Here is a 27,931-nt window from a genome sequence, read left to right as displayed (position 1 = left end):
GGGTTATTTCTCTCCTGCTTCCACATTTCCACCTTAAAGAACAAATAATTCAAAAATTTCAAGTTCCTATTTCTCCCACACCGATAAGAGATGGGCTTGCTCACGTATAATTCTTTGGTCAGTTGTTTCTACGTTTTATGAAGACATTTCATCTAAGGCATTAGAGCGAAACACAGACACACAGCAAACAGGTAGAGGGTGTGCTATACTCTACTCTTCTTACAAACCCAAAGGTGTTCAGGATTTTTCAATCTCAAGTACATAATAAGATCTTTAACAAAGTTATTTTGTTCTATACAGAAAAATACAAAGTTAGTGTTTCTTGAGCAAAATGATGACAACAACCTTTATGGTCTCAAGCAAAGCCTTTACTCAAGCCCCTGTCAATTTCCTCAGAATTGGTATGGAAACCATCATGCTGAGATACAGCCTGTGTACGAACTACTGCACCTACAGGTTTGTTCCTCAAGCTACTTGCTTAGGCCCTCACCATCAATAGTGTGACTGCTAAGCAGCAGTGACCTTCCTTCTTTGTGAGAATGACCAAGGCCCCAAAAACAGAACAGTTCTATCCTGAGAAGCATTCATCAAAGAAGCCACTGTCATCCACCAGTGCTCCATGCAAATGATAAAAAGCTGTCATCACTGAGACCAGGGCTCCTGGCTACATCAAATCTTTATGCTGAAATCTGTTTAGAAAAGTGTTTTATAGTATTGGCTCAATAAGGGCTTATGAATTTCTTTAAATTCAAGACAACTAGCTGATTTACACTTGAGAAACTGCTTGGATGGGCATAGTGAACTTTTCTTTAAAATCTTATAATTATGCATCATTTCTGTGCATTAAATGAAATCTGTGGCCAACACACTGGTCTCATTTTCTGATGTCTCAGAGTACCTGCCTATTTCCACTGAGTAATTTCCTTTCCTGCCGAGGTACAGCAACGTCACCAGGTTCTTTCAATATTTAGATTCACTCTATCTTTTTATCTGAAAAAAGTTGATATCTAAAGGTTGGCTTAACTCATCAGTTTGGGGGTTTCGTTGTGTCATTAGTTTCATATGCAACGGATCTATTCTATTTACTTCTTGAGATGCAGAAACTTCTAAGGTGATATAAAAAGGAATTGTACAAATCTACCTTTCATGGGGCACTGCAGCAGGCCCTGGGCGTCACCAGCCTCATACATATTCTGTTGAGAAATAGAGTATTTGGGCACGCAGAATTTTATTCTATCATGAAACAAAGCAGCAAGTGAGGACGCTTTACTTACATAGCTTATCCCTCTCACAGTTGTACTAGTTAGTGTTACACAGCATCTACACAGGAGACTTTCCTGAGCACAGAGGAAGAAAGCCTGCCGTGACCTTGCTGTATCTAGGCAACGCATGGTGTGGCTCTGTGCCCTGTTTATTTCTATTAGAATTAGAATTCAGCCACGTGATGGTTGTCATGGTGGCATACATTAACACATGTGAGTTATAAAGTCAAGTTAACTTTTACTGAAAGATGTCTGATTTGTAAGAGAAATTTTAAAATGAAGGCTAACCTTGTTAGTTAGAATAAGCAGTAGACATTTTCCATGAACCTAGTAATCTACATTTAGGTACAAGTGTTTGATTATATATATATCTTATGTATATATATATATATATACATAAGATATATATATTTATGTAATACATACTTTAAAACTCCTCTAAAAACGATTAGAAAATGTATATTAAAATCAATAATATTCCTCACCAGCCTTCTTATGCTTATACTGGGTTTTAAATATAGGATGCCTCTTATACAGAACATAGTACGTTGACCTGTCATTTGATCAGTCTAGCTAAGCCTTTCTGACTCTTGGGGTGACGAACACCTTGGTGAGGTGAGTGACTTCTAGCCCAGGGCCTTCTGCAGGCAATCGAGCTGTCAGTAAGGGATATGGACAGCTTTACCTCTCTCCACACAGGGCAGCAACAAGAGCAGTGCTTAAAGCACAGCGCACCTCCCACCATGCTCGGGCCACAGGCCATGAGTCACTCTGCAGTCTGTGCTCAGCTCACTCCTCTCAGCTTGCCTCTGCTCCGTGCCCCTTCCGTTCTTTTTTCATTTCCTTTGGCAGCTGTGTTTCTGATTCTCTGTCATTCCTGAGTTGTGCTTCTAGATTTATAATTCCTTGTTTTCTAGTTAAATTTAATTGTGTCTAAATTAAATTATAATTTTAACAGTTTCACTAGCTGTGTATTGAAAATCCCCCCTCACCCTCTCTCATATGGACAATGTAGTGCCCCCAGCACTGAAAACTAACCATCTATCCTCACACTGGTTTACAATATACTGCTCTGTTAGAAATAAAGTTTCCACATAGAAATGGGTCTATTTATCAATTCTCTATCTCTTCCGCTGGTAATTTTGTATATTCTTACACCATAAATGGTTTCAATTACTATGGTTTTATATTACGTCATGACACAAACGAAAAACAGGTCCTTGACATAGGATACAAAGCCCTATGGGTGTACATTTGTAATTTTTGGAGGATTTCTCTTTCCTAAGTTCAAAATTATGTCAAAATTAAATTAAGTCATCAAAATAAAAATATAATAGTTTTTTATTCAACTAAGATGTTAATAAAAAGAACAAAATTGCCCCAAATCTGGAGATTTAATTTTAAGAGCACCAAAACACTTTTTCCAATGGTAAGTCTTTCTTTTCTAAATTTTATTTTTTGAGGTCACACGTAAGCCAGGCTGATTTTGAATTTGCTGTGTAACTGAGAATGACCCTGAACTCCCGATTCTTCTGCCTACACCTCCCAGCTACTGGGATCACAGGCCTGGGCAACCTAGCTTGCTTTACATAGTATGGAGATTGATGCCAGGGCTTTGGGCATGCAAAGCAAGCACTCTGTCCACTGAGCTATGTTCATCCCCCTTCTAATCCATTTACGCAAGGGTTTCCCTACATTTAATTTATATTTAAAGCCATTCAATGAAAGTAGTAACTTCTCCAATTGTTTCTTATTCAAGTCAATTATACTGTATTGCTATGTAAATTGTATCCTTTAAAATTACACCTTTTAGCATCTTCCTTGCACCCAATCTGTGGTTTTAGCTTCTATAGTTTTAATTACCCAAAGTTGACTATGAAATAAAAATATTAAATGGTATTTCCCAAAAATTCCACAGCCCTTAAGTTTTCGATTGTATTCTCTGGTGCTATGCTTCATGACGAATTCTTTCTCCACAAAGTGTATGCCGCAAATCCTGCCTGCGTGCTAGCTGGACACACCCCTCTCATCAGATCCACTGCTTAGGATCACCAAATGCAAGTAGCCCTGTTTTCCACAACCCTGGCCCCCAAAACTTAGGAATACAGTGATGTTAGGATTTGAATATCTCAAAGTTATAGAATGCTTTTGAGTGAAAAAGTAAAAGTTCCTCACTTAGAAAAAAACAACAACTGTATGCTAAGAACAATGACAAATAAGGCAAAGACAGATGCTCAAAAGAAAATCATGCCAGCTTTGCAGCTGCACCTAAGAACTGCAAGCTGTAGAAGGTAAGATACAGTACATGAGTGCTCAGCAAGGAAAAGACACCAACTGTGTGGGAAGAAGACAAACAAAATGTATTCTGGTGAGATGTCCTGAAAGCACTGAGCCTAATGAAGATGCAAGCAAGGACCCCATCAAAGGAATGACAGCACAACACTTACTGAAAGTCAAGGGTGGTTTCTAGACTCCAGGCCAGGTCTGCATTAAAACTGTGTAAAGTACTGAGGGAGGCCACAGAAGTTGTGACACATTCGAGGCAGTTAAGAGGCTGATTGTACATGAACAGAGCAGGAGCCAAAGCAAGCACTCAACTGGGACCCATGCAGGCTCCTCAGGAAAGACGGTGGTTGTGAGATGGAGTCACAGGGAATAGGCCAGAAGCACAGGGGCACAGGGCACAAGGCACGGAGGGACAGATGAACCCTGGAGCCACCCCAGTGCTTGGCACAGAGCAAGGCCAGGTACCTGTGCAGAGCAAGGAATCCATAATGCAAAGGCAAAATCACATGATAGTTTGAGACAAGGAGGAACCATTCACATCACTTTTGTTATTTTAAATTTTTACCATTAATTTAAAAATATTTTACTGTACCTCATTTATAATTAAACTCTTTCATAGGTACATAAAAATAAAAAACATGGTTATCAAGGGTTCAGTACTATCTGTAGCTTCAGACTGACATCTACTGGGAGATGACACATACTCCCCAACAAAGGCATCTATTGCCATTCCTTCACTGTGGAGAAACCTGGCAGAGGTTAACCAAGAGACCATATTTAACTCCACGAATAATAAGTAATGTTGATATAATTTACCTCTGCTCTACTGTGATAATCCAGAGAGGACATCAGACAAATCCCAATTGTTGCCCACAATCTACAGAACACATGATCACCACTCTTCAAAAATCTCAAGTTGCCAAAGACAAGGGAAAAACAAGCAAAAACAAATGAAAGAAAAGGAATTGCACAGAACAGACTTAAGTGATGAACACTGGACCAAATGTTAGACTATGAAGCAGATCCTGACTGGAAGGGCGCTGTAGAAAAACTGAAGCTATCAGAGTGAAGTCTCAGGAACACAATTTGATTCATAGTTTTGGCAAAGGGCGTGGCTTTGTGGGTGCCGAGCACCACCAGTCCTACTGGTCTGTAGAAGATCAGCTGGTGCTCTTCCACTGGCTTTCTATCAAAAGCCCTGCCAACTTCACCAATTCATGCTACGAATGTACTTGAGAAATTCTGAAAGGTTTTTAAAAATTGTTTATTTTATCATAGACAATTTTTATCATATGCTCATAATACATTTTATTTTCTTCTCATTTCTACATCTTTTCTCTTAGTCTCTTCCCTTCACCATGACTTGCTTTTCTGGGTAGACCCTTTGTTACAAATAAATAAAAATGTTAACTTCAGACATACTTTGTCTTTATCTATTTATGCCCACAATTTATCAAGATTATGGACAAATAAGGGCCCTTTGGTTTGACTACTTCTACCATACAGATAGTAATATAATTTTGTTTTAGTTTTAAATTCTGAATATTAATTTACAAAGCACAGAAGAATATATAGCACAACAGGAAGCAAATACTTAAGAAGTACAACATGGTACTACTGATATGCCATTCTCCCCTGGCATGGTGAAAAGCTGTCACTGCAAGTGGCTGTCCAACCAGACTTCACATTACAAGCCCTCCCCTCAGCACAAGATGTAGCCTTACGAATGGTTCTCTCAAAAAGTATTTCAGTGAAGTGACTGGGTGTCAGTGCCCAAGCAGGGGCTTTTCAGAAGCAGGGGAGGTATTTCTAGGTTTTCCCTTGCGTTCTGGAAAGCTCAAAGTACCATTGCTGAAAGTCACCCATTAACCAGGAATGCTTCTAATATAGTTTTACTAGCAGTAAATGAATGCAGTAAATCTGAATTGGATTTAAGCTCTTGTGCATTTTGGAGGCTATTTATCACAGCAGTTAATGATATCAAAACCCCAAAATGAAACCACAATATCTCTTGAGTTGCTGATATAAATAAAGGAATGGCAAATGCTCACATAGCCAGAGATGAAGTGAAGGCAGAAAGAAAGGCAGCTGTACTGTATAGTCACAGAACATGCTATAAAATACTGCTTGCCAAGTTAATTCATGGTGACGTTGTGAAAAAGTGCTGTCAAGCTTCTCTGAAAGCAAACCTCAAGCCCAACAAAGTACACATCCCCTAATGTCCACATAAGCATGGACTTAGAAAACGATGGGCAGGAAGAACCGTCTAGAAGGCAGAACTGAGTCCCAAAGAAGAGCAAACAAAAGAGTTCCTTAGAGGATAGAAGTGGAGTCTGATAAAGAATATTTCATCATGCTTCCTGCCATCTATGCACTGTGTCTTGGCTGGTTCTAATTCCACAAGCCCCTCAGCTTCAAGAAATTAAACACAAACTTGCAATTTGACAACTGGCTCTAATGCACTGAATTAGGGCCCTGCATACAAGACAATGCTGGAGAAAAGAACCCTGGAGAGTTTCCTGTAGAGATCATCAACCACAGCCAGGAGGCCTGCTTCTCTCCTGACCCTCAGCACTGGCTGTGAAACACAGGTAAGGAAGGCTTCTTCAGACTTCAGCGCCTTCATTTGTAAGATGAGCAAGGAAGACACTTAGTGCTAGAATTCTAACTTAAAACATTGATACTTCTAAAACAAGAGCAGTGACAGCCTCTGACTACATTGCCTGCCTTTGAATCTCTTTCCTCTAACTCGGCAGCCTTGTCTAGCCTCAACAGAAGATGTGATGTGCTTAATCTTACTGCAATTTGATGTGCCAAAGCTGTTTGATATAGATGGAAGGCCTCTCCTTTTCTGAAGAAAAGGAAAGAAGGGGAGAATGGAGAACAAGGGGAGGTGAGAGGGAGGGCCAGGGAGGAGAGAAAGGAGGGGAATTGCAATTAGGATGAAAAGTAAATAAATAATTTAATCAATAAAAATCAACACAATGAAAAAAAATCATTGATATGACAGAGCCAAAAGAAAATTACAAAAATAACCTGTACAACGTCTGAACCTGGGAACCCACATTACAGCAACTGGTTGGTTTGGACTCTCAGAAAATCCAATTCAGCACAATTTTTAAAAAAACGTTGAGAAAATAATTGCCAAGAAAACATCCTGGCAGTCTGTCGTTACTCTTCTCTATTGTTTCTGCTTACCGTATTACAGTAAGAAATGCGCCTCTTTTCCATGGGTGAGAGCTGTCTCGCCTTATATCTCATAAAGCTGGGACAGGGCTCCTAAAAGGGACCTGCTGAATACTCCTGCAGCAGTTACAGAACTTACAGCATTTATAACATCCTAAAGCCACATATTCTATTCGAATTTTTAAACCTGAAAGGATCACATGAATGTACTTTATTAGTTACATGGTCAAAAATTATATTACTTGAACCCTAATAGTAAAAAATGTCTCTTAATTTCAACCTTCTTTAAGCTTTGGAAGAAAGTAACTTTGGGAACTCATAGCGTCACCAGTAAAATTTAATACAAAAGCCAGTATTTGATGAAGACACGGTGTTAGAATAATTATGCAGCTTTTACACATATTATGAATCAAAACCTATTTTCAGTTTTGTTTTGTTTTGTGTTGTGCCGTGGGTGGACTCAGGGCCTTACAGACCTCACTTATGAGGTAAGAACCCAGGCTTTCATACTTCAAAGAAAGGTAAACCCTTTGCCAAGCTTGTCGTCTCATTTGGATGTTTCCATCTGGACAGTGATGTTGAGGACCTCTTACTTGTTTTTACTCAGAATCGTGAAGAGTTTGTGTGTGTGTGTGTGTGTGTGTGTGTGTGGAGTCCTTACATTTCCAACAGAGAGCATCACTCGGGCCGACTGTCTCCACACCCCTCTAGTTTTCCGTGGTTCAGACTTCTCCAGGAAAGAAACTCTCTTCCGTGCTGTGAGACCCAGCATGGTTCGCAGTCACTGGAAAGCCCGCAATAGCACTGAGCAAACCCAAGACACACTGTCCTGCAGTATATGTCCTTCTCAGTCACGCTGAGTGTTCACAGAGGCACACAGAGGGCACAGACAGAAGGCGCAATACATGGCCTGGCATGCTATCTTTCAGTTTGTTACTAAATTCAAAGAATGACAGACGAGCAGTTAGTGGCAACCTAACATATACATATGCCTGTCTGAAAAATGATAAAGGAACCAACAGAGCTAAAAGAGTCCAGATGAGATCATTTGAGTTCCTAGCTCCAACCACATCTAAAGCCAGATGTGGAAGCCAAAGTTATATGAACAACTGAGTTCCCCTACTTTCACAGCAGCTTAAACAAGCCAGTATCCAATGGAGCCTGGATCTTAGTCATGTGAAAGGTTTTGTGTAAGTCTCTGGCATGACCTCGGCATGTCTTGGCATTACCGCTACTTCCTTCCTAACACTGTTCTTATACTTTACTAGGCGCCCAGATTTCTCACCTCTTCCATGTGTACCTGAAGGGAGTAGAAATAGATTAGAACAGCTGTAACTACCCTCAGTGTCTTTTATCCTGTAAACCATTAAAGTTTCCCGGAAATCTGAAATCATTTTTGAGAGCAATTTTGTAAAAACATTTACAAAAGGTGACTTTGTTCTAAACCTTCAAATTACGGCAACAATAGTTGAGCTACGGATGACGTCACCTCTAGTCCAGTACAACATACTGCTACTTGGTACCTCATCTCCCCACTGCAGTGAGCACAAACCAGAGGTCAGATCTATTAAATGTGGCCTGGGTGCTAATGGCCACTTCTGACAAATGGCAGGAAATACTCAGTGAAAGGCCAGGATACACTCTGACCAGGGAGGTGGTAAGAGCATACCAATGCACTCTGGTTCACTAGCGTTTGGTCCGAGCAATATTAACAAACACCAATTTTGAAAAGTTTGTAGCACTAATAAAAATAAAATCCTATAAAAGCTACACAAATTACCTATAATATTGCAGTGACTCTCATTAGTTCATTATTCTCACAGCCATCGGAGGTATGAGGATAATGAACTAAGAAGATTTCATGAGAATGATAGGAGATGAAGAAATCTGATACATGTGTTCCAGCTTGTCAGTGATGGAGGTAAAGCCTGTACTCAACTCCCTGGATCTAAGTTCACTGATAGCCTAACAAATAAAATCATAAAGATCTAAGAATAGGCTTTTCCGATGGACCAAGCTGCAACCAAAACTAGTTTCCATTATTGCACTGACTTCGTGCTTCAGAGAGAAACAATCCCATTTCCTTGTTTGTGAAACTGAGTTCTAAGACAAAACCCACATGAAGACTGCTCAGAGTGGGCTGGGTAAACACTAGGTACCTTCTCCTCCCTCTCTTCTATCAGATCCCTCACAGTCAGCCAACCTTAATGGTAAATGAAAACTTAAATATCTATTTCAGAAGTAACTTAAAAGTATGGTAATACTGATGGAACGATAAACTCATTGTCACCAGTCAAAAAGCTCATATTCTAAGTCTTGCACAGGACTGGTGACATAGCAGGTGATGAGCTAATGGGAAGCATGGGGCTGCACCAAACACCTGTGGGGAGGGGGAAGCATATGCACAGGGAAGAGAGGGGCTAGGGTTGTAATCTGTCACCAGGAAAGTGATTCCCCCACTTAGCTAACTGAAAAGCGTCGACATGCATGGCATGACTTAGAACACTGCTTCAAGTTTCCGCTTAATCCTGGAGAAAAGCCTGCTGATGACTAACCACCTTACACACATGACTCTGAGTCCTGGAGTGATCATGCAGGACTAAGGCTGTGCTACTGCACATGTGCAAGGTCATTAAATGCTTTACAATGACTACGTTAAAGGGCGTATTCCTCATACACATAACCTCACCTACTATTGTGAGTTAGACATGTAATGAGCAGGTGACGGTCTTCTTCCATTAAATGCAGAGTGGCTGAAATTACTGCTGAAGACGCCAGGCTGTAAGAGAAAAGAGAGCAAATTAATGAGAGGAGGATGTATAATTAGTTTATGGAGTCGACTGTGATAGGCAAGGCTGGTATCACCAACTCCCACATACCAAGTACACTTTAAAACATGATGCCTCTCCTCTTCTCATACTATCACAAACTCTAAGTCAAGCTGTTTCCCACTTCTCTTCCATTCAGATGTCCTTGAAGAACATATTTATTTTGGCAAACTCCAACTTGACCGTGCTATCTACTGCAGAAACCTCTGAGAGCAACTACCCATTGGCAGAGGGTCAGAAACCCAGCTCCTTGGCAGAGCATTCTTGGCTATCCTAGGTTTGGCCAGTACTTGAAATCTAGACATTTTCAACATCAGCTGAATATCAAAACCAGCAGGGAGCTTTAAAGGATAAATACGTTGCTAGCCCATGTCCCAGAAACTATTTAACATTTAGAGCTAAGATTCTGAGACCTGGAGCTTTAAGAAAGGTGGTGACACTTCTGAACTGCCAAGACTGAAACACTTATTTTCCCAGCCGACGTGACCTAACTCCTCTGCTCCAGATAGCAGTGGCAGCTTGCTTATCTCGAGCCCTCGGCTGTGGCAGACTACCCCTGAGACTATCAAGTCTTCCAAACTTGAGTCACAGCTCGTCTATTCTTCTGAGACCAGTGAGCCTCCACTGCCTTCAGAAATATGGAATCACAATGGGATTGTCATCTGAGCATCCTAAACTCACTGGTTTCCTCTGGAGAGTATTTTATGGGAACAACACTTTTTCACTGAGGGTGCTTCTTTAAGCCCTTGAGCCCTGTATTTCAGGCCCTAGAGGAAGGTACACTTTCTCCAGCATCTTTTGTTCACACCCCCTAGACTCTAGCTTTGACAACAGTATTAAGCGTAAATCAGGAACTCGTGTGCAACACTTAATGATCACTGAATAAATTAAATTCTCTTAAATTTATGAAGTCATTTTTCTTACAGTCTGACAACCTAACCTGTCAACCTCAAGGGTTGTTTATGCACATAGTGACATGTTTTTCACTAGAAGCATCATTATACCCATGTAGAAATGATAATCACTTGTTCACAAAAACTGACGTGATGTCAAATATAGGGGTGATAGCTATTAATGTGTTTTCCCTATAGACAGAATGATTTCCATGTTTATGTATTTTTCATGCATATGTATTATGCTGCAGATGGACAGAAAGGGAAAGTGAAACAGTTCTTCATCTCTCTACACCTGTTTAAAAAGGCCCTCCCAAGCAAAGGGACTGCCAAACCCACCCTAATCCACCATGGGGAGGACTAGAGAGCCAGAGTGCTTCTCCCTAGATTGGAGCAGTGGTTCTCAACCTTCCTAATGCTGCGAGCCTTTAACACAGGTTATGGTGACCCCCAAAAATAAAGTTATGTCATTGCTACTTCCTAACTGTGATTTTGCTACTGTTATGAATCGTAATGTAAATACCTGATATGCAGGATAGATGTTATGTAACCTCTGGAAAAGGGTTGCTCAACACCCCCAAAAGAATCTCAGCCCACAGGTTGAGAACACCAGTTTAGAGTATCAGGAGCCTGCAGGTCAGTGTCTGTGACACAGTCCCCAAGCTGCGCTAGAGGAAGAGTGGCTGGCACGACTCCCAGAGCTCCAGCTCAGCCCATCAAGTTCCTGACCCAGCTCTACAGCCTTCGAGACACAGAGGTATAGCTTCTCCACAAGACAGCACAATAAATGGCAGTTGCCTAGCATTGAAGTAGCACTGGTACATCTGAGCTAAACAGTCCTGGGAGTGCTGGCTAAGAAACTAACCACTAGTTTTAACATTGTTTTGTGGGAAAAATGCCTTCTGCTTTCCAAACAACAGGTTAGACATGAACTTCTGTGATAAAGATTATTTCTGAGGCTGGGACTAACCATTTTTTGTTAATTGTACTATGTTCAGTATTTTCCTAGGCTAAGCTAGCAGCCAGGAGGGAATAACAAGAATAACTAGCTGCCATGAACATGGATCAGAAGTATCCATGAGAATGAACACCAGAGGGAAAGATGGGGGAAAAGCCAAGTGCATCCTTAGTTTGCTAAGCGAGTATTCCTGAACACTATTAAATGTGGCCATGCTAAATGTTGTGGGAGACAAAAATTAGGCAAGATCTTTGATTTATAACCAGATAACCTAAAACAGCAGATATAAACCACAAAAAAAGCTACATGGCAAAACACGGGGGAAACATAGGAATAAAAACAAACACTAGATACAGGCAGCAGAGAGAGAAAGAAGAACGCCTCAGTGCTTCCAGCTGGAAGCTGAAACTTCATGGTTTCATATGGAATGGTAGTTGGAATAAGGATGGCCCGTCCCCAAGGCTCAAGTGTTTGAGCACCCAGTCCCTAGTTAGCAACACTGTTTGGGGAGGTCTAGATGTGGTCTTGTAGAGAAAGTGGGGGGAGGGCTCTGCTTCAAACCATTTCAGTGTATTCTCACTCTCCCTCCCTTGCTCTCTCGTCCTCTCTCCCTCATCTTCTCCCTCTCTTTCACACTCTGCTTCATGCTTATGGTTCAAGGTGTGAACTCTCAGCTTCCTCATGCTTGCCTGCTGCTTCTGCTTTTCTGTTATGGACTCTAACCCTCTGGAACCATAAGCCAAAACAAACTGTTTCTTGCATAAGTAGTCTTCACTATGATTTTTACCACCACAACAGAGAACTAAGCCACATGGGATTTAAGACAGAGGAAAGAGCAAGCTTGGTTTAGCAGAATCCACCACGGATGTCAGAAGAGCATAGGCATCATGTATTAAAAACAGCACAATGGATTTAAGAACTTACTGACCTACCACTTCCCAACATGGACTTCATATACAACAGAACTACAAGGTACTCTGGCAGTTTGAGAAATTTGACAGTAACAAAGTGGCAAAGGTGTCACTTTATTGTTTGCTCTAAAGTCAGATTTGAGCTGGGGCTCAGACTTACTTTAAGTAACTTCACTTAGCAAATGTCTTCGAACTTCTGAAACTTCCATACTGGATGATGTATGACACTCATCTTTATCTGAAAGCAAATGTAATGGAACTGTTAAAATGGAAAGGATTGATAGGTAGCTTACAGAAACTAATTAGATGATTGCACCTGAAAAGCAATAAAAATTATATGAAGTACTATAAAATTGACATCCTTTATACTATGTGCCAAAAGAATCTAAAATAAAACCCTAAACCATGCTCAGAGACTTTTAAAGGTGAGATATATAATATTCTTCTTCATTTATTTCCCTTCAGGATAATAAAACTTTGAGAAAATGTCATTTAACATTTAAGCCTGGTTTTTAAAAGTATTTTAGGTGTACATGACTTGTGAACTCTAGTCACTATCCTGGTGAACATGGAAATACCAAGCTGACTAAGATGCAGTTCCTGTTTTTAAGAAATTCACAAACCTCCAGATGAAACAAGCACGGGAAAATCACACTGTGGTAGTTCCACCACGTGCTACAAGGCTCTCTGGGACATTAGAGTTAATTACCTCGAGACAATGTGGGAAGGCTTTGCATTCTGGGAAGATGATAGAGATGGACAATGGGAGGCTGACAGGCAGCTAAGGGGAAGAATTTGGGGTTGAGTTCACAGTTTAAGGAGTTAAATACTAGATTTAGCGCATGAGGCTTCAATTTATACCTATAATAAGCCACAAAAGTTTTCTGTAAAAATCATATGCAACTTCGTATTTTGGGCGACTGAGCTGGAGAATAGCTCAGAGGGTAAGAAAATGCATGTCTGGATCCCAGCAGTCATGTAAAAAGAGAGAGACACGCACACCTGACCAGAGCTGCTGCATGATGGAGTACACAGACAGCTCTGCGGCTTGAGTCAGGAGCCTCACCTGGGCTTGCTGGCTGCCACATAGCTCCAGATTCAGTAAGAGACCCTGTCCCAAAAAAACAAGGTGGAGAGTGAGAGAGCAGAATGCTGGCTGTCTTCCCCTGGCCTCCATACAGGCACTCACATACACACCCTACATTAGGTATATACATAAGCACACACTCTCTAAGTGCATTTGATTATTTATATACTGGAGTACAGATAAGAGACTGTGAGAGACTCCATAGGCAGGGACTCTCTTTTGTTACTGCAGTAGCCAAGAAGAGAAGAAATTGGCACAACTGCAATAGAAGTAAAATGTTAAAAACAAAACAAAACCTTACTTGAAGCTGTTCTTCAGTGTGGGGACTAGACTAGTGACCCACCAATCAGCCCAGACTAACAACTAGAACCACCACCAACCTTTTCACACAAGTAATCTGGGCTGTAACAGACTGACTTTCTAATCTGAGGTATTAACTGTAACTTCTAGAACACCAGAGCCCGCGCTAACCAACAAATACACTGCAACCACCTATCTGAAAGGTCACCTTCAGAATGGGCTTTGTGACTGCTCTCACTGCTCTGAGCTAGTGTCTGTTTGTCTTAGAAATACTTTGAAGATGGGAGCCCACAAAATATTGCTATCCATAATGAAAGAAAAGTAAAAGAAAGGGGTGAACTGCCCTGTTCTGTCTCCTCTGGGATGAACTCAATGGTTACTTGTGATCTTAGAAAAAAAAATTTTTTTGGAAGGCATGAAAGAAAATAAGAACTTCTATAAATTGGGAAATTTAGAAGAAAGAAGTAGAATTAGTAAACTATATCATTTGTACTTATAATTATCACTTAAAACATTTTCTTAGGACAGATATAAATTTAAAATTATAAGCTATATTTTAAAGTTATTTTTGGTTTTCTATACCAAATGGTCAACCCTGAAAACATACATAGGAGTAACAGGTTACTGAGCAGTTTTAGAAATATACATGCATGCATGTATGTCTGTATACATATAAGTATGTATATGTTATTTATATATGTGTATTTATAGGTAATAACAATTAATTTAAAGGAGGCTGTGACTTTGAAAAAGAGCAAGAAGCAAATGTTGAAAACGAGCTGAGACAGCTATGCTTGTGGACTGAACAACTACTGGATTCTTGGACCTTCCATTGGTAGAGAGCCACTGTTGGACTGATAACCTGAAAACATACACAGGAGTAAAGGTTACTGAGCAGGCTTAGAAATTACATATGTATGCATGTATATATACTATGTATACGTTACATATTGCATATATTTGCAGCTAGTAACAATTAATTTAAAAGAGGTTATGACTTTGAAAAAATAACAAGGAGGGGTAGGTGTAAGGGTTTGGAGAAAGGAAAGGTAAGGAAGAAATGATGTAATTATATTATAATCTCAAAGAATAAAATAATTTAAAAAGAAAGGAACATAGTTCTCTTAAGAGTTAATACTAGCTCTGGCAGCTGCTCATGGCCCAGCAAATGCTCCTCTTAGCCTGACACAGCAAAGCTTCTCTTTGCAATGAATGGCAGTGAATAAAGACATGTATGGCTGATCAATGTGTTGAGGAACATGATTGTTGATATTCAGCCCCTAACAGGATGCCAACATTCAGGGACTACCTAGGAAGAAGTGGCAGAAGGAATGTGAGAGCTGAATGTTGGTGAGAAGGACTGTGGGGTGCTTCTTGTGGACACAGCACAGTTGATGTAATCATGACGTCACAGCAGCATCAGCTGACTGCAACGGGCCTGCACAAGACTGGGCTGTCATAGTGAATAGGACAGAGGTTCATGAAGTCCCAACAGCCAGGTTGAATTAGTGGTTACTGATGGATTTTGGAAGAAGGGTAGCAGTTGTCTTCAGCTGTCTACACACTGGGGGGCCTACCAAGTTCCAACGGATAGCTCAGTTCCATAACCATTGTGATGGCTGTCCTTGGTTGTCAGCTCAACTACATCTGAAATTAACTAAGACCCAAATGGCTGAGCACACTTGTGAGAGATTTTTCTTTTATTAATATCATTTTAAGTGGGAAGACCCATTTCGCATCTGGATCTCTGAGGTAGGAAGATCACCTTTAATCGGGCCACACCTTCAGCTGGCAGTCTACACAAAGAACACAGAATAAAGAAGCCTGCGCTCTTTGCCTGCTAGCTCTTGCTGCCAAGTGCACTCCTTCACTGGTGTTAGAGCCTACTTCTTTGGGATTCTGACAAACACTGAAGACCAACTGAGACATCCAGGCTAGTAGACTAAACTACTGGATTCTTGGACCTTCCATTGGTAGAGAGCCATTGTTGGACTAGCTGGACCACGCCCTATAAACAATTCTAATAAATCCCATCTCTGTCTCTGTCTCTTGTCTGTTTGCCTGTCTGCCTGTCTCTCTCTTTTTTTTTTCTCTCTCTCTCTCTGTATACATTCTAAGTTCTGTTCCTCTAAAGAACCCTAACTAACACTAACCCATGATAACATAACTGACCCCAGTTAAACTGGGTGAGTCACAAAACAAAACAAAAGGCATTAATGGCAGAAAGGAACTTGAAGAGAGGGGCAAAGGACTTAAGGGGATTCAGAGAGGCTGAAGAATGACAGTAATCATAATATACTATATATAATGTATGTATGAACTTTGTTCAAGAACAAATTTAGTAAGTTATCTAAGAACAAACGAGCAAAAATCCCCAAATGATCTGACAGTGACCAGTGTTAACATATGCCCTTAGGAATGGCTGTGAATGTGTCTCTCCTTTGTGTCTACACTGAAGGAGTGCCTGCTGGAAGGTGGAAAGACACAGATGGAGTAAGACACAATCCCCCCCCCATACCCCTTGAGGAACATTCAGGTAGGGAAGAGCACAAGGGCTAACAGAAGCCACAAAGGACAACAGGGTAGCATAATGTGACACTGTAATTTTCTCTACTACATTTCCTCTACTGCATATGGCAAACTGACTTCTGTAACAGTCCTTTGCAATCTTGGCGTTTCTAAACAAAGTTAGTTCACAGATGACAGAAAGGAGGCTAGCACTCACAAAAGTTTTAAATAATATTTTACAAGTAAGTAAGGCTTTACTTTTGCCTTTTATTCTTAATGTTACAAAAAAAGGTTCAGGCTAATATCTTTATATATATCTATCTATCTTCTGTGAGAGAGACTAATTAATAGTAAAAAGAACGAAACAAACTAAAACCTATCTTCTACCACTTCAACCTGCCCCTCGGTTGCCCATGAGACAACTTTTAACATGTTTTGCTTCCTATGGATCATTGGGAACAACATGGCAACATGCTTTAGTGACATTGTGTGTGTGCACACACATGCGCAGTGTGTGTGAGACACATCAAAACCTGCCCTGCAGGAGATTTTAATAAGCATTTTTAAAGAAGAAAGGAAAGGAATTAGGAGACAGTGGGTGTGTCCAAACTCAACTGCAGGAAATACTGAGCTATAAAAAATAAAAATATGCACTGTGATTACTCAAATTCCCTAAAATTAGCTAACAAACTCCTTAGGTGTAGAATACCAACTAATATCTTAAGAGATTCCAGATCACTACAAAACAGTGTGGGAAGTTAGATATTTCACATCTCCCTGGTAGCAAGACATGGAGTTGGACAATGGCATATCCAGAAACAGGCACAGGCCATGTGACCTGGCCCCTGGCAGCAGACCTAGTAACCAAAGCTGCAGATGGCTGAGTGAATCTTCAATGCTGAGAGCCCAGTGTGGGTTTTGTGCTGTTTTTCCTGTGACCATGTAACAAAAACATCCATCTGCAGACTTAAACATTTAAGTCTGACACTAAACTTAAATGTATGTTTGGTTTTTTCAAGTAAATAAAATCAATTGTCTCAAGAGAAAAATTAAATTTGTTTAAAAAAAACAAAACATAGGGTTAAATATTTTGTGAGGCTAATACAATAATTGCTTTATTATAAAAGAAGCTTTTAGAAGTGAATAAAATTCCTAGGGAATGTATAATTTTTTTCTCTCTAAATTCAAATCAATATTTCAGTCGGCTGTGTGCAGTTGATCTTGCCAGTGAGGTTAGGTGCACTTTTCTATAGTCATAAATGGTAACTTTACATTATTTCCTCCTAGCCTCCTGTTGTAAGGCTTAAGTGGGAAGGAGAATGTGAAACGGATTTTCTCCTGAGCTGATTCTAGCTAAAGGAGCTGCTGTAGGTCTCCACTGCAGGAGAACAAAAGGCAAGCAAGTCGAGATGGAGAATAGTCTCCACTGGACAGCTGAGCAGGGAGCAGGGCATGTGTGACTTTAAAAGCAGGGGTGCTTTTAAAGGCCTCCCCACATCTTGACATCCAGACCACAACTGTTTGTGTAATGTTGTATCCACACTGCCTCTACAAATCTTTCACCACTCTACTCTCAGCCCAAACGACTTCCCCTCTCCTCAACCTCTCACTTTGCACATAATCATGCCTAATTTACTTTAGGTTAGTTACCTTTGGGCTGGATCGGTTACCGAAAGGTCTCAGGCACCTTAGATGGAGGAGTAAGAGGTCTCACATCCTTGGGGAGGCCACCCTGGGGAGGTGCAATGCTCACATGAGCATTCAGCCAATTCCTGCTGATTTGTTGGTAGTGTTAGTCAATGTTGTTCCTAGAAACAGTTCATCCTTGGGAGAAATTTATGCTTTCTGTTATGAAAACGCTGAATTTGCTCAAAGCTTGGGCAACGTTCCTATGTTGTATCTGAAGTAACTGTTCACTACATTCTTGCTTCTTTTCTGTGACACACAGTACCTTGACTAAGCCAGTGAGGAACAGACTGCCTAACGATTTGGGGTGGAGAATGTCGGGACAGAATAGGAAGGATGGAAAAGCCTATTTCTTGGCGAAAAGATTCTAAGCAGTGTCTACCATGTGAGGCGAAGAGAAAGGCTGAACTTATATAAACATGCGCTACGGATCAAGAATCTACAAAAAGCTATTTACAGACCATTCAAAAAAGTTTGTTACCGACACCTATTACGTAACAGGCTTCATGTTACACCAAAGAACTACAGACAAATGAGAACCATCAAGCATTCTGTTGACTCCCCAAGGATGCAAACATAACAAATCTAAGGACCCCTCCACCCCGTCATGTAAAGCTGCGTCACTTGGGAGTAAAGTGCACTACATTACACTGTTTACAACATTGGAAAGTTAATGCTGCCAGAGTGGCAAAATATCATCCTAGAAACTCCTTTAACTTCTGTCCCCAAGTCTCTGAAAGAGAACAGGACCTGCTATGAGCTGTGGGAGCCAATATGACAAGAGAGCTGTGTCCTAGTGGAAGCTGAGAAGGGGCAGAATGGTTGCAGGTACTTGCTGTCCTGTGGGCACATTTAGACTTCCTGGTGTTATATTTCTTTTAAAGCAAAAAGTAGAAAGGCAAAAAGATAGAAAACATTTTGTCACCCATAAAAATACATGTATTTAAAATATGGAATCAAAATGGCCTCCTGAATACTTTTAAACTAGAGAAAAGGTAGGGAGTACACACTCTTTTGAACTGTCAAAAACACAGGAGTGTTGCCACTTTGCATCTGCCGTACCTTCAAGTGACTGTCTGGATAACTGGTTAAAAGTGTGATGGGAAGGTGGAAAAGCATGCCTTCAGGGTGGAAGCTCAATTCTCCAGAGTGGCTTTAAGAGGAAGAATTTCAAATCTAGGAGATGTGTTTGTTTTCAGACATAAAGTCACTGAGTCAGAATCAGCAGAAAGAACTGCCTACAGAATTAGACAACAAACATAGCTGTTAGATACCCGTTTTAAAACTAGTATGTTACTGTTCTGTTGTTTAACTCACAGGTCCTTCTGGGACCGCAAAGCAAAGATCATGGCCCATCTCACAGAGAAACGAGTGCTCCTCTAGAAACAGTAGGTTGTTCGCCTACACAATCACCTGGGACAAACTTGGCCAGCGCGTGCAGGCCAGAAGGTTAAGGGAGCCTGGGAACGTTTAGCATCTAGCATCGTGAAGGAATTACAGCTCAGGAAGATCAGAGGGAGCTGCACAGGAAATATGAACAGTAACCCTTTCCTATCTGTGAGCCCTTCCTGCTGCCTGTGATAAATGGAGCCCTACTGCCTGCCCACACACAAGCCAGGAGACTGCCTACCCACACACAAGCCAGGAGACTGCCTACCCACACACAAGCCAGAAGCAGAGCGGACAGGAAAGAGGCAGCATTTTACCCACACACATCAGAGCAGAGTATAAGTCCACAGTGACATGGCGACACAGTGCTGCTCTAGAAGACACCACACTAGAAGACCGCCACTCGTGTGCTGTGTGTGCTGTATCACTGCCTCCCCCAAGGAAAACAGGGGGTGGGCAGGGAGCAAGGGAGGGGGAGCTGGCAGGCTCATCACAAATGCGGAAACCTGGAATCTGAAAGCTGACCGACAAATAGGTTCCCCCCTGGCTGACAGTTAAACACCTTGTTCCCACTTAGTCTTCTGAGAAAGCATTCTTTCCACCATAAACAATATGGGACTCAATCAGAATCTACTTATGTAAAAGTTTCTTCAATACTCTAAGCCAGCTTGACAATTGAACTGATTATGAAGTTTTAAAAAGTAGCTTAGCCAAGAAAGTTGAAACACTGTAGCTCATTTGGTAAAGCAGATGTGACCATGCAGGCCTCTTAGATGGCTATACAAGGCCCTGGTTGAGATCTCTTTTTGATATATCTGTTCTTGGCCAAAATGAAGTGCTCAGTTTACATGAATAGGTACAACAAAAAGATGCTAATTAAACATAACATGCACACACACACATTCTTCAGACAGCAGGGCAACAAAGAGAAAAGAGAGGCTAGTTCCAAGTGGATCTGCTTAAATGTCCAATGTAATTGCACAGATCCCCTCAAAGGGGCTTCATGGCAAGCTTCTCAGTTGCTTTAAACAGTTGTCAATATTTTCAATGTTGGTTCTCAGACATGTGATGTCAAGAACACAGCCAAGCCAATGGGGCTGGTCCTTTTCCAGGTTGCTGAACTGCTCCAACATTAGGGAAGGTCAGAAGAGCATGTGGAAGGACAGCAAACAGCAAATCAAACAGGTAGAGGAGATGTCAGACCCTGAGCTACACACATGCAAACCAAAAGAGCTCCATAATCACTGGGAACAGGCCTGTTCCTCAGATGCTGGCTCTCTACACTATTTTAGCCCAGATGCTGATCCACTATCGCAAAAACCTCCCGCCATCCTTAAATATTACTAGAGATTTCAAAACAAGACACTGGAGTCACAGTGTTCCATCACAACACATTTACCAACATGGACTTCAACAGATCGTACTTTTTCAATTTTGAAGACCAAGCGTCAAGAGGCTGTTAAATGGAACTTACAGCACACACTCTCTCCTCCCACTGAGTATTGCTGTGAATCCTCCTGTCTAACATTCAGCCATTAGGAACTCTGACTGATGCATAATTGATGTTGAGAATTAGTGAAAATTTTTTAAAAGACACAGCAATTGGGCTTCTTTTTCTATTGTGACAATAATAGAGTCATACAGTAATTTCTTTTGAGTAGTAAAGCATAACAGCCAGCAGGTTTCGTCCTCTGTGGAGAGGTACCAGAAGAGGCACTTGAGACAGCCCTAACTGGCTAGGGCCAGAGACAAGCAAGAATGCCACCAGCCACTGACACTTTTGGATAGCACTGAGCAATGCATCCATGTAATCTCAACGCAGTCACTCATGGAGTGATTACTATGATCACTGGTTAAAGCAGTTTAACGAGGCTTTTTTAAAGTCTGTTGTTGGTCAAACAGCAGTGGGGAGTTAGACATTTCTGACAACTAGCCCACTCACTAAAAATCCTTATAATGGGCTTACACAGTGATGGGAAGAGGGACTGCCTCTGACATAAACTGATTGGCCTGCTTTTTGATTACCTCCCCCTGAGGGGGGAGCAGCCTTACCAGGCCACAGAAGAAGACAATGCAGCCATTCAGATGTGATCTGATAGACTAAGATCAGAAGGAAGGAGAGGAGGACCTCCCCTATCAGTGGACTTGGGGAGGAGCATGAATGCAGAAAAGGGAGGTAGGGTGAGATTGGGAGGGGAGGAGGGAGGGGCTTATGGGGGGATACAAAATGAATAAAGTGTAATTAATAATAATAATAATAATAATAATAATAAAATGAAAAAAATCCTTATAATGGAATGATCAAATATCCTCAACCTCAACCAAGCTCCCCTAAACCAGTTACATATAAGTACCTTTCCTTCTCAGCCTCCCTAATATCACTCCCTCCCAACAGTTTCTGCAACTATGAGTTCCCACCTCAGCACTTCTCTGCTCACACCCGAGAGCTAAGCCCCACAATAAAAGTACCTTTCAGAAGCAAAGCTCCTGCAAATGGCCTTATATTTCCTACAACTTCTTCCAAATAAAGACATAATCCCAGGTACAGGTTTCTAAGCTATTACCAGCTGAGAAAATGTTCAGGCTGCACCCTACCTACAACAAGGCACGCTGCCACCTCATTCCTGAGTCCCAGCTTCCTATCTCCAACCTCTGGCCCAGCACACACTGGACTACATGGACCTAACAAAAGCCCACAGTACAGAAGTAACTAAATGCTGTTCTTACTAACTTCTAAAAGGTGTTCTTTTCTAAAGAAAACTTTAATTAACATATACAATGTTAGATTTCATTATAGCATTTCCAAACAAAATTCATTCCTCTCCCCTATCCCAGATCCCCACCCAACCTCTGCAGCTTCCCTTCTGCTTTCAAGTCACTTTACTAAAAAAAAATTCTAAATGTTTTAGTGTTAAGATGCAAGGCTTCTCGCATTAGTATCATAATGCAAAGGAAGATGATGATAGAATTTTATCACATCTAGAGGTTTTTATACAGATTATGAGGCTAAACTCTATGAAGAATGCTAAATGCCCTGCCCTAGCACAGAGGGCCCACACAATAGATGCCAGATGCTACTAGTACTATCAAGAATAGGAAAATCAAAACAAAGTACAAATGGTCACATTAAAATGAAGCATAACAGTCTGGTCTCCTATAACCATTTATGTAAAACCAAAGTTGTAACTCCATAGATGTATATGTGTGTGCATACAAATACTTATATGATTTAGAAGAATAAATGGCAAAATGGTCCCTGGGAAGATGGAAGGATCATAGTCAAATGGAATTTTGGTCTGATCTATAACACTTTAAGAAAAAGAAAACACTGTATCTTTCTAAAGGAAGTATTTTTTTAATCAACTTTTGATTTCATTATTAGTCTCAGTTTTATATTTTTAACAAAAGTACACTTGTGGTTGATTGAGCTCAGTTTCTAAAACCTCACTCTTTTTAGTCTGCCATTCACACCTGTACAGAATGCTTCAGTAATCTTTTTAGTGGCCTCCCGAATGATGTATTAACAATATACACTTGTAGGAAAAGGCCCATCCCCACAATTCTATAAAGTTTTAAAACCACTGAACACATTTAATCAAGGAGGAAGGAGAATTTCAAAGTCCAGGAAACCATGAATTCTACATTGAAAAGATTGCCCTTTCCCTTTAAATTGTGTACATGTTTACATTTAATAAGCCACATACAGAAAGTCAAATCCCTTGTTATCTTTTTAAAAAGGCCAAAGGGTGTCTACTTAAAACCACTGAAACAACTTCGCTGTCTTGAAAGTTGCTGCGGTGAAACCCTTTTTTCCTAGGCTCTTCCTAACTTTTCAACTTAGCTGTATCATATTGATATTGGTGTGATTTTTTTAGAATTCTAACTTTGGACATTGCATGGAGAGGACCTAAAACCCCTGCTCTGATGTAGCCCATAGACTCAGTCTCCACATGAATTCTCTAATAAGGGGAGCAGGGGCTGTCTCTGCCATGAACTCAGTGGCAGGCTCTCTGGTCACCTTCCCCTAGGGGAAGAGGGGTGCAGCCTTGCCAGGCCACAGAGGAAGATAGTGCAGCCAGTCCTGATGAGACCTGATAGGACAGGGTCAGATAGAAGGGGAGGAGGGTCCCCCTATCAGGTGACTAGGGAAGTGGCATGGGAGGAGATGAGGGACAGGGACACAGGATACAAATTGGATAAATTGTAATAAATAATAATTAAAATAAATAATTAAAATAATTTTTAAAAGCTCAAGTGACAACACATGCTAGCTAGGATGTAGAGAAAGGAGAATATTCCATTTTCTTATTTAACTAATGTCATCTGCTTTTCAAAATTTATCCATGTAAAGATTTAACAATGTAAGCATCCTATAGAAGACTACTGATAATGCTTTATATGTGTTTCATGTATGACAGTGATTGAATGATAAATGTTAAATGATTTGATTATAATAATAGATAAAATTCATCTATTTGATCATTGTAATATAATATAGCCACATAATAGGTTGAATTTGTTTAAATTTAATAAAAAATTCTACCTTTCTTCCTAGTTCCTGGCCACAACTGGCTTTTTCATCCCATTCCTTTTTTCCTTCAGGTCACTAGATTTGGGCTCATAACGGGGAACAAGGCAAACGCAAGCACTGCTAGAGAAAGTGATCCGCAAGGCAGAGTAATACTAGATGGACAGTGAGGGTCGTGGCTGTGAAATAGGTGTGGGAGTGGCTATGGGCACAGTTACTTTGGATAAGCCCAGTCAAGGCTGGAACAAGACACAGGAGGCAGACTGTCCTCAGGCTGGGCACCCAAGCCAGTCTGCTCTGGCTCGCTCACTGTGAGCCGCCACTTGCTTATGAGAGGATAAGTTGCTTGAAGTCTGCCATGTGTCAGCAGAGCCAGAACCTTCACCAAGCACGAATCAAACTGTGCTAATACACAGGCCCTTGCTCATACTACCTGAAGTCTCAAGGAGTGTTGAGGGTAGCCTGACACTTGTCACTCTTCCAGACTTACCTGTGAAGGGAGCTTCAATTTATCTCAGAGCTGTGGTGAGCTAAAATAAAATAATAAACATAAGCAGCCTGGTAACAGGAAACATGAAGCAGCCACTCTCCTTTACACTTGGATGGTCACAGCGGGCCCAGCCAGCTGAGCGGTGAGCAAGCACCAAAGCAACACTTTCATTCTCTTTAGACAACCCACTTGCATCACTCATAGACTCAGCAGGGGTTTTAGGTCCTCTCCATGCTCTTTGGTTAGTTGGGTTTTGTGAACTATGACATCACTGATGGAATTTAGGGTTGACCTGGAAAGAAAAAAAAACAAACAACTTTTCCCCCCCTGAACTTTCTTGCCAAAATTAAATCATGTTTTATAACTAGGAAATAAAGTTCTAAATTCTATTAACATTAGATTAGTAACACTAGTTATGAATACAGGTTATCAAGCAAAAATAGAAAACTCCAAAACCTGAAAATTACTCTGGGACTATTGTTTTAAATAACTATATCCTTTAAGCATAATGTATTTCCATTCCACTTTACCCAATTTCACTAAATTGTTACAACTGGCAGCAAAAGCAGAAGCCGCCTCCATGACCAGCATGGCTACTGTGCCTGACTGATGGTAACAGCTTTGGCAAACTGCACAGTGCTCCCCTTACAGACTTGGAAAAGTCACATGATACAGACAGTTTTGGAAATTGAGAATTTCTAATACCTGGCAGCAATCAATTCTGGATTGATTTTAGTTCAGCTTCAGAAATGGTCATGTAAGAGTTATTTTTCATCTGCAGTCATACTCATTAACAACAGATAAAGGTGTTTCTAGGTTTTGGACGGAGACGCTCAAGTGGGCATTATCGTAAAGAGATGCCACTGAGGACTCAATGGCAAATCACAAGTCCTAACATTGGCCTTTCTGTTTCCAGAGCAAACGCAAACAATGAAAAACAAACAAACAGTACTGCTAAGAGCCCCTTTCAAGGCCTGCTTGTAGTAAAAGGAAGTATAACAGAAAGCCCAAAACAACACAAAACCCATACAAGTGTCTCCCCTTTAAGGAATCAAACTGACTTCTAAATTGTTATTCTCAAAGAAATAAACTTTTGACATTGTTGCTTTAAATCAAATTACTTTTTAATAACTTTAGATTTAAAATACTTACAACGATAGTACAGTTAGTTTCTGTACATGTTTTATCCATTTCTCCTTAAAGGTAATCATGATACACTTCTCAAAACTCCAAAATTAAAAGCTAATGTATCACTACGAACTAAACTCTAAATTTTAGCTTTTACCTGTATTTCCCACTGGCATCTTTTTCTTGGTTTCTATTCACAGCCTAGAGTACCATGTCACATTTAATGATTTTTTTTTTCAAATGCTTTAAGTCTTGGCATATGGCTGGCTTTTGTCTATTAACAATATTATTATAGTTAGATAAAATTAAACCTAAATTTTCCTGGAGAATACAATTACTGAGTATTAGAGGAAAGTGCAAGAAAAGTCATGTAAACATGGCGTTTCTACTAATGCTTTCTTAGAGAGGAAAGCAGACAAGTCACTGGAGAAAGCTGTACCATACTGCCTATTTTGCCAGGGAGCTATAATACCTAATTAATGTCTCAAGAACATCTCTCCCAAATCATGCTGTCACTTACCTATTTTCTGAGGCTCTTATAAAATATATAATAAATCTTTAAATTAATTCTGTACTAGAATATGAAGTTAAATTATACTCATTCAAATAATCTACTTTTATCAAGTAAATATAAAACTTTTCATTTTCAATGCTCACTTTTAATTACTTATGATATTTATAGTAAGAAAACAAAAGAACTAATTTAAGAGAAAATGACTGTTTATTACTAATTCAATCTTTACTTAGAAAGGAATAGCATATAACGTTTAACGAACAAAAATGTCCCAGGAAAAAAAGAAATGTCACAATGAATGAAACTGGCAGAGGAAGGTGCTGCACATTCTTTCTCATGTAACACTGAGAGAATTACTAACAGTCACGAACAAGCACTTCACACTCAGAGCAGAGACTTTTCAGCAGGAACAGTAATCATAAGCTTGGTGTTGGTACTATTTGGTTTTACAGCGACAGGGTTCTGCTAAGTGTCCCAGTCTGGTCTCAAACTCTCAGTCCTCCTGCTTTAGCATCCCAGTGCTGGTACTGCATGTGTGCAACACACCACAACCAGACTCAGAAGGGTCCGAGGATACACATGCCCGACAATGGCTGGACTGAGACGGCCTAGCTTACACCCCACGGTTGCGGAGTTCCACCTAGTGTAGCACTTTCACTAAACTTTTTACTTCCCAACAACTTTTTTATATACGCACATTAAAATTAGCTGGGGCTGTTTAGATACACTCTGCGGGTCTGCCTTGCCTCCCTAGGGCCACTGAGACTCGGTTCTCAACACATTAGCAGTAGCCCATAATGACTGCACTCTCAGTGCGCGGTGCCCCTGCAGAAGCGGCTGACGGAATGCCCGGTGCTGCTGTCCTGCTGTATGACGAGGGTGAAGAAAATGTGCGTGTAATAAAAGCCGAAGTGTTTACACAATATCCCGATCGAGTAAGTTCTAAACCAACTATTCAGCTTTTATTCAAACTGTCTAACTCACACACACTGGAGTGATGCTACTTCGCTGGCTCCATACGTAGAAGAAATTCACAGTTCAGTGATGGGGGCTTTCTATCAGTGCCAGCAGATGTGTCAAACAGACAAATCAGTCAATTCCTACGATGGTCTGTCTGTTTCATTTAATTCATGAAATCAAAGTAAAGCTTCTAGAAGTTCACCCTGTAACCAGGAAATACCCCACTTCCTGTGCTTGCCTACTAACGTTCAGTTCAAAAGAGTTCCAACAACAAAGATAAACCACAGTCAGTTTGCACAGTCACAGGCGTCAAGCTTCAGAAGCTATCATGAACCCCAAAGCAGCGATCTGACTTTAGAGCAGCAGTTCTCAGTGTGGGCCCTGGCATCTTTGGGGTCACCTATCAGGTATTCTGCATACAGATATCGACATTACAGTTCAGAACAGTTATGAAGTGGCAATGAAATGATGCTGTGGTTGGGTCACTATGACATGAGGCACTGTAGTTAAGGGTTACAGCATGGGGGGGGCGACCACTGAGTACAGGATAGAGGGTTCGGTTCCTGGGAGGCTGCGTCACATTTTCAGCAGCTGATCAAACTGACCACCGCTGCCCATGAATTTTATTTCTATGCACTTTATTTAACACAATCAACAAAACTATAATTTAAGACTGAATGAAGCCTTCCTAGCACTTGTGCTTCCTCTGTTAAGGCACATCAGAGCCTTCTTCCACTAAGGAACACTATCCAACATTCTACTTCTAAGTCTGAGTCATTGTAACAGCAACACCACTAACATTCCTCAAACAGAAACACAGCACTGAGTAAAACACGAAACGGCACTAGTTTACAGGACAAGCAGAGGGGAGGCAGGTGTGTGCTCCAGAGGGAATGCACATAGCAAGCAATCTAAAATCCAAACTGCGCTTTCAAAAGGATCTCAAATAATTTTTAATATACAAAGGTTCATAAAGTGAAATCTGTGGCTAATAAAACCAGCTGCCTTCATTTTCAT

General features: G+C 40.7%; 1 protein-coding gene across 4 annotated transcripts in view; it reads right to left on the bottom strand.

The window, feature by feature from the left end:
- Znf438 (zinc finger protein 438) overlaps nt 1-27,931 on the bottom strand; it is a 125,545-nt gene that overhangs the window by 78,149 nt on the left and 19,465 nt on the right. For 3 of the 4 annotated variants that reach the window (XM_060380642.1, XM_060380639.1, XM_060380641.1), the window contains exons 2-3: nt 12,485-12,562; nt 9,424-9,513 (exon numbers count right to left, since the gene is read on the bottom strand). Coding sequence is in view for 2 of the 4 variants with exons in the window: in XM_060380639.1 (XP_060236622.1) it covers nt 9,424-9,473 (50 nt within the window). In the remaining 2 variants the exon portion in view is untranslated. Of the gene's footprint in view, nt 1-9,423; nt 9,514-12,484; nt 12,563-13,390; nt 13,468-27,931 lie in introns of those variants that run through there. The other variant, XM_060380640.1, reaches the window with a different exon arrangement.

The sequence above is a fragment of the Meriones unguiculatus genome, chromosome 3 (genome assembly GCF_030254825.1).
Source record: "Meriones unguiculatus strain TT.TT164.6M chromosome 3, Bangor_MerUng_6.1, whole genome shotgun sequence".
Lineage (NCBI taxonomy): Eukaryota > Metazoa > Chordata > Mammalia > Rodentia > Muridae > Meriones > Meriones unguiculatus.
This window is presented reverse-complemented; position numbering and strand designations above follow the sequence as displayed.